A 10,874-nucleotide genomic window follows, 5' to 3' on the forward strand; every position below is an offset into this window, starting at 1 on the left:
CATGTAAAATAAATAACATTGTTTTCATTCATATTTTCTGTAAGCTATTAAATTTCACTTAAATGTTAAGATTTTTTTGAATTCAAGTTGTCATTTAATCATTATATATCTTTTTTTTATAGTCGATATTTTTTTTTTTTTTTTTTTTGGTGGACTGTATATAGTGTCATTTAGAAACATGTCAACAACATTTTTGACAAATCGTCAAATGAGAGACTGATCCATACCTAAACCTGTCTTTCTTAGTGTTATTCTGATTTAGCAGATCTATCTTGGAATGGAAGGTGCAATGTTATGTCCGGGCTAAAGAGATAAATCCACATCAGTTGTTTTTTTTTATGAAAAAACACAACTAAATAAAGAAAAATCCCATGAACATGATGATTATACATACATTCAAAAATAAAAAAAATAAAAACATGTCAATGTGAGTCCTTAACTTATGCATTTATTCAAATTGCATGCCCTTTGCTAGTCCAAGTAATTATGACGTCTTGAAAGTCTCTATCCCAACTTTATTGATACATACATAACTAAATTAATGTGCACATAAAAAAAGTGTGGTTAAGGGGGGATACTGAACACGGAAACATTATGAACTAAAAATAGCAAAAACGTTTCACGAAAACTAAAAATCGGGAAAAACGAAGCACGAGAAATAAAATCGTAAAGATTCAGATAAAGTACCAAAAGTTATTACTCAGCCGTTCTAGGAGATCATGCATCCATTATTAATGGACATGAAGACCTAAAATTGCGGTCACCTTTTTATCATCCGCTACTTGCATCTTATTTGGAAAAAATATGTTCGTCTGTTAATCATAGTAATTTGATGGACTTCCTTAATACCATACATATTGCAAAAGTAGAATGGTAACAATATACATCAATTTCTATTAGATTACACAAGTTTCAGAAGGTATTATAACACACTGACTTTTTAATCAAATGCAAGACATGCATGAGAAATTAAGAGCACCAACACGAAACACGGAAAATAAATAAGGGGAAACACGAGAAAACGAGAAATAAAACATCAAAACATGAAAAAACTTGAAATAAAAAGGCCAAAAAAAGAGGGACAAAAGATACCAAAGGGACAGTCAAACTCATAAATCTAAAACAAACTGACAACGCCATGGCTAAAAATGAAAAAGACAAACAGAAAAACAATAGTACACATGACACAACATAGAAAACTTAAGAATAAACAACACGAACCCCACCAAAAACTAGGGGTGATCTCAGGTGCTTTGGAAGGGTAAGCAGATCCTGCTCCACATGTGGCACTCGTCGTGTTGCTTATGTGATTACAAATCTGGTAAATAGTCTAATTGGGTAGGTCACATTCATGAAAGGGAAGGGGATTGTAGTTACGACGTAAAGAACATATCCGATATCATTTGTGAAACGGTTATTCCATAACGGTCAACCAACTCGTGATGGCGTCCGTAAAATTTACGAAGGGATGATTTCAACTTCACCATTTGGAACTCTTGGTTTAATAGCTTCCTTGTGAGCAGTAACCCTGAGCCCCTCTATCAAAAAAATCATGATAGGAAATGCAAGCACAGGAATATCGTACCAATTGGGAGATATATACCCCGTATGCAGGTGCTGCTGGAATGTTGCTACTTAGAAAACGTCACATGAAAATAACCCATTGACCACCCTCATAAAAACGTGAAAAACATGAGAAAAGGATTACATTTTTCGCAATTTAATCGATTTTGTTGTTTTTTATGGCCCTGCAACAAAGTTGTAAAAAATAGCCAAAAATCTAGTTGTTTGCTATTTTTTGTCTGATTTGAGGTTATATCCCATAATCTGACATAAATGCGTGGCTTTCACACTTTTAATTGACACACTATTTTCAGACATGTTTTGAAATAATAATGTAAATATGATATACTTTTTACTTGGATGGAGAGTTGTCTCATTGGCATTGGCACTCATACTACATATTCCTATATCTATGACATATTTTATGAAAACTGTCAGATCTTTATTAAATTGTTCTTCTTTTATTTTATAATAGATGGAAGAATAACAAAAGTTTTACTGAAGACAAGAAGTGGTGAATTTGACTTGGAGAGTATTCATTCTTTAAATTTGAGAGAACTAGGTAAGACAGCGATAAAAATTTAGAAACAATGACTATAAAATGATCCAAATAAGGAATAAATCTGTGTTAAAGCATGAACCAGTATATTTTTAAAATACTTAACATTTTCTTTGTTTTATAGAACCATATTACATCTTTTGCTATCAATTACCCATTTAAACTGGTATATGTATAAATAGATCCGATCATCATGTTAAACAATCTTCTTTAATTTCTGACACAGATCAGTTAGTACTTAAGGATGTACTTAGGTGAGGTTTTGGAATTTGTGTCAAATGTTCGGACTCGTTAGTTAGTGTTTTTCCATACAAACAATGTAAAATATTTTGCCCTATAACACCCATTTATTTTTTCATATAAGACTAAATAGCTAATGAAAGGTCATTTACCAAAATTTAAGAAGATTCTTGATTTTCCTTCTGTTGTTTTGAGACCCAAATAATACCAATGCAAATATAAGGTAAAAGTCCGAGTTAGCCTTTTCCCACCATATGTTAAATCTCAAATATTTCAAAAAGGAGGTCCATGACCTATCAATATTTTTAGCTTATTTTCATCCTTAACGAATGCTCTACCGGCTCAAAGTATCAATTTTAAATTCTTAATTTATTAATTTTTACCTAACCTCACCTAAGTACATCCTTAAGCATGATCCTTGGTTTTGATAAATATTCACATTGAAACAAAACATTTGAGATGCCAATGTTTGTACTTGATAGTTTCACTTATACAATTTAGTCCATTGACACATAAACATTTAACAAAATCAAACAGTATATTTATTTTTTAGATTAATATTTGGTATTTAGACAGCAAGTTAACCAAAATAAACATTTAGAGTTCACAATACATTTTTTAATAATAAAGGAACCACATCACATGAAAAACTCTTAATGACATCATCATCATCATCATCATCTACTTTGGCCTTACTGTTTATCTTCTTTTGTAGGCATTTCAGATTTAGGTTGCATAAGTGAATGTGCATCCCTTGAAAGACTTAATTTGGCCAGAAATGACATATCAAAACTGACCAAATTGGCAGGACTGAACAATCTTACACAGTTAAACTTGTCTGCTAATAGAATTGTCTCCCTTGGTAAGTAAAACTAAAAGCATAACACCAGGTTCACAAAGCTTAGTTTACTTATTAATACAATGTGTTTTTAAATTTTCTTTCATGATCTGCTACTTGATATTAATGGCATGACCACTCTGTTATATGCTGCTGAATTTACCTACTCTTATGGAGCACTTGATATCCCTTCATATACCATTCTTCTTCTCATCAGACAATGCCTTTTCTATAACAAAAGTTAGCCTCTAACACAAACTGAACCTTCCTGAATGTTTTTTCCTAAAGCTGTTAAATAGTACTAAGGTTATAAACCGGTTTTGCTTTATAATAAAAAATGGATTCTGATACTGCACAACATGATTTCAATAATGGAATGAAGATTTGTGTATTGGTCAATTAAGAATGTGAAATCACAAATTCCTGTTTCAAGCGTGTTCAAACAAAAAGCAATTGATAGATTCACAATGTTTAAAGGCTAAGTCATATCATTTATAGATGGTGTTTAAGTATAGAAAGAAAATTACTAAATTTGAAAAATGTAACATTACTTTGGAGACAAATTGGAAAAATCATCATTTCATTACTAATCAAACGACATGCATACATGAATATCTAAGATTATGTTACCTCTCTGCAGTCTTTCATTAAAATGTAAATATAGTTGCAGAATATAAACCTGCACTTTTCAGATAGGTAAACATAAACAAAGAATACCATGTGGAAATTTAGGGGTGAGGGTGTGTAATGGTATATACCTGTATGTGAATGTTTTTTTCTTTTCAGAAGGACTACAAGCATTAGACAGTTTGCAACATTTGAATCTTGTCGGAAATTTAATCGGCAGGTAATTTACTTTTTTTTAAAACATATACTTTATTTCATTAAATTGCAGGAAAGCATCAAAGCAAAAATTTAAGATAGCCTTCCAAGGCGTCATAATTATTTGGACTACAAGTAACGTTATTATACTTGGCAGGTAATCTTCAACCTTTTTTTCCCCTGATAGCATTGAATAAATTTCTTTACTGACCAATGACAGAAATATGTAATTTTACTTTTACTTACCTAGAAAGTCAAACTTTTCTCATTTATGCAAAAATACATGTATATCAAACCACTAAATCTGATTGTACAAACTTTTCTTAATTGTGACAAGGGAGATAATACTGTATTTACAACAAACTTTTATTCATTTTTGCAATAATATCAAAACACTAAATCTTGATTGTACAAACTTCTCTTAATTGTGACAAGGGAGATAATTCTGTATTTACAACAAACTTTTCTCATTTATGCAATAATATATCAAACCCTTAAATCTTGATTGTACAAACTTCTCTTAATTGTGACAAGGGAGGTAATTCTGTATTTATAACAAATTTTGTTTCACTAAATTTTTTTCTATATACATGAAGTGTTGTATGTAAGAATAAATTTTGAAAAACACAATAAGACAGTCATGAGGTTTGTTTACACACTATAAAAATAAGTACAATGTGTTGGTAAACTCTTGAATTTACTGTTGCAAGAATACAATAATTTAGATTTTAATTATATAAAAACTGGTTCAGACATGTAATGAATATGTCTGTTAGACATCACACCACGATGTATGGACATTTTATTGAAATAGATTAATAATGTGATGTCTTTGAAGGCTGTTAAGCGTACTTGAAATATTGCAATTAAATCCTGGACTTATGGATATTACATGATCAATTGTGCTATAGATCCTGAATAATTACATTCAGAAATTGTACTGCAATGGTATGAAGTAATTATATCAGACTCTTAGCGACCATATTAATTTATTTTTTCAATATAAAAAAGAAGATGTGGTATGATTGCCAATGAGACAACTATCCACCAAAGACCAAAATGACACAGACATTAACAACTATAGGTCACCGTACGGCCTTCAACAATGAGCAAAGCCCATACCGCATAGTCAGCTATAAAAGGCCCTGATAAGACAATGTATAACAATTCAAACAAGAAAACTAACGGCCTTATTTATGTAAAAAAATGAACAAAAAACAAATATGTAACACATAAACAAACGACAACCACTGAATATACAGGCTCCTGACTTGGGACAGGCACATACATAAATAATGTGGTGGGGTTAAACATGTAAGCGGGATCCCAACCCTCCCCCTAACCTGGGACAGTGGTATAACAGTACAACATAAGAACGAACTATAAAAATCAGTTGAAAAATGCTTAACTCATCAGATGGACAAAAATATAAGTGGACGTGGCAGGGTAATATCTGCTTGAACAGGAATGAAATTTCCTGTTTTTTCAATATATCTACACAAAATATGAAACTATGGTAACTGTTATCGTTCTAATTTTTTCAGCATTGATAGTTTAAGATGTCTTACTGGACTAGACAAACTGAAAACTCTGAGACTATGTGATAGGACTCATGATTTGTCTAATCCTGTATGTATGAACAGGAATTACAGAACAGACATGATCAGCATGTTCCCAAACCTGGAATGGCTTGATGGTAATGCAGAAACAAAAACATTTATTTACAGTAACAATAAAAATGAAATAAATTACATTTTCATCATTTATTAAAATGGCAACTGTTGCACTGATGATTAATTTATTTTTTAATAAACAAGATAAAATATAGAAAGATTAATGGAAATCGCAAATAATACTGGACAGTACATCAGACAGTATTAACAACAAAGAAAAATAATAACAAATAACACATAACAGTCTGGAGCTAATTGCCTAATTCTTGAAGATTAAGACTTTGGTTGGCTTGCTTGCTTTGTTTGTATTAAGGTTTGCTCAATCATTATAATTAAGACTGACATCTGCAATATTTTTTATTTATTGAAAGTTATATTTTTTTTAATATTTTTTAAATGACATTTTGATAAAGTTTACACATTTATATTCATGTTTATGTTTTTTTAGGTGAGAAACTGATAGGACGAGGCAGTGAAGTATTTCAGCTGTGTCAGAAGATTGAAGAGGCTCTTGAAGGTTTGTAATGTATTTATTTGATTGTTTTTTAAGGTTTATTTGAGTCACCCCAACACATTTTGACATGGTTTTTTTTTGCAGTCAGTGTATTGAAAAGATAGTATTCAGCATTCTTTATATTATTTTATTTTTGTCCTCACTGAGCTATACCCCTTTTTTGTGTCATAAAAGGCCATGGCCATGTCACTGTAAACCAAGTGTGAATTAATGGTGACTTTGTTTAATTCATTCACTTACGTAATTAGAAAAAATACAAAAATAACATTGATTGATTGGTGATTGCTAGAAACTGTAACATGTTTCATGATTATTTATATTATTTGTTGCCATTCTCCACCAATGATTCAATGGAACAAACTGTTTGTAATTGTAAAACAGATATATAATTATTCACAGATGCTATTATATTTTTATATAGGTAAATTCTATAAGCTGTATTGCTTTTGAATAAATTTCTATTATTATGACCAAATCTGTTTTATTTCTGTTTGTTCAAAAAGTCATTTTGGTATTTGATAAGTTGAAAATGATAAAATAATGTAGATTGCTTCCCTTTTTGTAGCAAGACAAGAAAGTGAGTCACTGAGCCACTTGCCAAAACCATCAAAATGGGTACCAGATGAATATTGGGAACCATCAAATAAATTTGAAGAATCTATATTGTCTGATGCCTCAGAAGAATTGGAAGGTATGTTATTTTTGCCGGTGTAAAATTTCACGATTTTCATTCAATAAGGTACATGTATATGAAATATTTTGGCAGTTATTATTTTGGCAAATTCAAAACTTTTATCAAAAACTTTGCATGTACACATTTAATTTGGCAAATTCAAAACTTTTATCAAAAACTTTGCATGTACACATTTAATTTGGCAAAAATTTATTTTGGCAATTTTGTAATATCCGCGAAAATAAGCGAAAAATTTGCACCCCTCGAAAATAACCTGCTATTTGGTATTATGAAGTCATCACTGAAAATTAAGATGAGTTGGTGAGATTCTCATTGGAACAAAACAATCAGTACTACATTAGAATAAAAATATCGAAAATGTTTTCTTAAAACTCTTGTCAATTAACACAAGCAAATGCCACAGCGTAAGCTCAAAAGAGGTTTTATAAAGTGATAATGATTAAGATAGATATTTTAGAAATTTCATTGATATCAAAAGAAAAAACATTTTGTGCATTTTTCAGACCTAACACATCAGGAAACACAAGCCTGCAACCTACGATCCAAAAAGATATCAATTATGATATTGAATCCATACACACAAAAATCTCTTGGATCAGGGGTGGCAACCAAAGATTATTATGCTAAAAACTGTTAAGAATTATTGAAAAATTTGACCAAAACTGAGGTTTTATAATAAATATAGTAATATCACAACTATTTCTAAGTGAAATTTGTAGTATTTAAGCCAGATTAAAGAAAAGATAAAAATCTTAGGTCAGATTTTTACCCTTCGTGAATATGAATTCAGAATATGAACAAAAGAAGATCGATGTATGGTATATATATATTTATGAGACAGCAATTGGAACAAAAAATAAATTGTTATTGAGTTCTAGTGTTACAAATTTAATCAATCAAACAGCTAAAAACAATCCACACACATATTTTGTTAAACCAGTGTTTTCACGTGATATCAAAGAATACTATATAAATTGGGAATCTATATTTTTACTGGTAATAATGATATTTACATACTTTTTAAAAGCTGTTTTTTTTAGAAAGTATTTTAAAAAGGGTTATAATTTTATATAGTAAAATTGTGTCTTGTTTTCTTTGCAGCCCTACTTATGTCTTGTAAATATACTGTGAACAAGTCTGAAGACACTCTGAACACTCTGAAAGAATCATCAAAATCATGACATAAGGCAGTCAAAGACAATCTTATCACATCTCTGTATTTTTATAATGATGATTATGTAATAATGAAATCAAGTCTCGTAATACCATAAATACAAGATGTTTAAATTCTTACTATTGTGTAAATCTCAAGAAATTGGGAATCGAAAAAAATCTAAGATTATTGTATGGAATATATCTTCATTTGCATTTTTTGTTGTTCAAGTTTATGAAAACTGAGGATGTACACCTCTGAGGATCCAAAAATTTCTAGAATTAAACTTTTTTTGTTAACCTGACTCTTGGGTTTATAAGACCGAAAAGATAATTGGTGAAAAAAAAAATCCTTAGGTGGTGCACTTCTTTTTTTGCTACAACCCTTTGATAATACCCAACTTTGATGATTTTCCCATTTTTCATAAATTTTTACCTATTTTTGGGCTATTATCATGAAAAAAATCACAGTTCCACAATCAAACTTTCATACTTTCAATAAAGATGAAGTGGACCAATCTCAATAAATTTAACTTAAAAAAAACTATAGGTAGGTGTTAATATAAGAAAGTTTAATCATATTTTGATGCTTTTTTACCATGCTGACAATTTAGTAAAATTTTGATTTTTCTCAGTTTTAAGAATAAAATGCATATCATTTCATTTCTTTTTGTTATAAATGATTGAAAAAATACATATTTAAGAAATTTGAAAAGACAAAAATGATATGGAATGTACATGATTCTTGTAAAATATTTTTTTGTACCCCTCCCATTTTCTCAAGATTTTGACTAAAAAGACTGACTTGATTGGTCATAAAATTTGAAAACTGGATTCCTCCAAAACTATTCATTGTAAATACACAATTTTTTCACAGAGTTATGTTTGATTATAATATTTTTAAAATTCATTGATATTTTCCACGTGTATCACATATTAAGGAAATAATTCCAGAACGAGATTTCAAGGAGACTGAAACGTCAGAAGAATACATCCTTAACTAAACCTTGACAAAAACAGAATTTCATGCTAAACCTAATTTAGCTAGAGTTTTTTAATTTATTGGTTTACATATGCGCTGTACTCATTTTTTTTCATTTCATAATTTTTCATTCCAGCCAAACCTTACAAATAAATTTTCTCTGAAATATGAATAAGCAGCATTTAATACGCCTTTTCAGAATCTAAAGGACTATGGGTAATCTCATTGTTCTTACACCAAAATGAAATTAAAGTTATGTCATTGGCTCAATTTCCATAGTTTAGAACCTTTTATACCAATTACAACATTTTGGTGTACGCTTTTGAAAATATTACCCAGAATGCATTAGATTCTGAAACGGCGAATTACTGAATTACTGGTATGTGAAATAATTTGTGTGACAAAACCTTTGTTAAAAACCCGTTGAAAAAAGTAGTTTTTTTTATCTTTTTTGTAATAATTTGTATGATTTTTCATCTCAGAAATGAAAGGGATTCATCAAAATGTAAACGACATTCAAGTTAAAAGTACCAGACATCCACATACAATTTTGAATTTTCTTGTTTCTTTGCTGTTTGTCCAGTTTGGATATCAATAACATGATTGCATGACCAAGCATAAAACCCACTGGGCACATACTGGTCATTCTGGTGGATAAGTCTACTTTGTTTTCAACAAGGATGGTAAAATTTTATTATCGTGCAACATATTTGCAAGTTTTTGTCGTGCTTGAAGCTCATTATTCAGCATTCTCTTGAAAGTTGACAAAAATCAACATATATAGCTGTTTTATTCATAATCATGAAATTACATAAAAACAGAAATTATCAATACATCCAAAACAACATTTTTTATTCTTTGAAAAAAGCGATTGAGATAATTTGAGTGCTTAAGATAGCAAGGAGTTATTAGATTTATGTATATGTATATAATACTTAAACACACTGACTATGACTTCTAAACATAAGTGATATCTCCCAAGATCTGCCATAACAGCTAAATTTGTTGCCCTTTTATATACTCCCATCAAAAGTGGTTCCCTTTAGGAATTATAGAGTATAAACAACAACCATCAAAGGTGATTCCCTTCAGGAATTATAGTTTATAAATAACCCCATCAAAGGTGATTTCCTTTTGGAAATATAGTTTATAAACAACCACCATCAAAGGTGATTCCTTTTAGGAATGTTTATCAACAACCACCATCAAAGGTGGTTCTCTTTAGGAATTATAGTTTATCAACAACCACCATCAAAGGTGATTCCCTTTAGTGATTATATAGTTCATAAACAACCACCATCAAAGATGATTCCCTTGAGGAGTTATAGTTCATAAACAACCACCATCAAAGGGGATTCCCTTTAGTGATTATATAGTTCATAAACAACCACCATCAAAGGTGATTCCCTTTAGGAATTATAGTTCATAAACAACCACCATCAAAAGCAATTCCCTTTAGGAATTATAGTTCATAAACAACCACCACCAAAGTTGATTCCCTTTAAGAATTATAGTTCATGAACAACCACCATCAAAGGTGATTCCCTTGAGGAATTATAGTTCATAAACAACCACCATCAAAGGTGACTCCCTTGAGGAATTATAGTTCATAAACAACCACCATCAAAGGTGATTCCCTTGAGGAATAATAGTTCATAAACAACCACCATCAAAGGTGATTCCCTTTAAGAATTATAGTTCATGAACAACCACCATCAAAGGTGATTCCCTTGAGGAATTATAGTTCATAAACAACCACCATCAAAGGTGATTCCCTTGAGGAATTATATTTCATAAACAACCACCATCAAAGGGGATTCCCTTTATGAATTATAGT

General features: G+C 30.3%; 1 protein-coding gene across 1 annotated transcript; it reads left to right on the top strand.

Annotated features, from left to right (window-relative positions):
• The first annotated feature begins 159 nt into the window (after nt 1-159).
• On the top strand, nt 160-8,190 carry LOC143072554 (leucine-rich repeat-containing protein 61-like). Its single transcript, XM_076247550.1, has 8 exons — nt 160-284; nt 2,039-2,125; nt 3,078-3,224; nt 3,987-4,047; nt 5,567-5,718; nt 6,144-6,212; nt 6,775-6,900; nt 8,005-8,190. Exons 1-8 carry the CDS (start codon nt 278-280, stop codon nt 8,082-8,084), a joined length of 729 nt encoding a protein of 242 aa, XP_076103665.1. The 5' UTR covers nt 160-277; the 3' UTR covers nt 8,085-8,190.
• The last annotated feature ends 2,684 nt before the right edge of the window (nt 8,191-10,874 follow it).

Source organism: Mytilus galloprovincialis, chromosome 4, assembly GCF_965363235.1.
Source record: "Mytilus galloprovincialis chromosome 4, xbMytGall1.hap1.1, whole genome shotgun sequence".
Lineage (NCBI taxonomy): Eukaryota > Metazoa > Mollusca > Bivalvia > Mytilida > Mytilidae > Mytilus > Mytilus galloprovincialis.

Coding starts and splice junctions, on each gene's coding strand:
- LOC143072554 (XM_076247550.1), top strand. Junction 4,048..5,566: donor GTCGGAAATTTAATCGGCAG/GTAATTTACTTT, acceptor TAATTTTTTCAG/CATTGATAGTTTAAGATGTC. Junction 6,213..6,774: donor GATTGAAGAGGCTCTTGAAG/GTTTGTAATGTA, acceptor CCCTTTTTGTAG/CAAGACAAGAAAGTGAGTCA.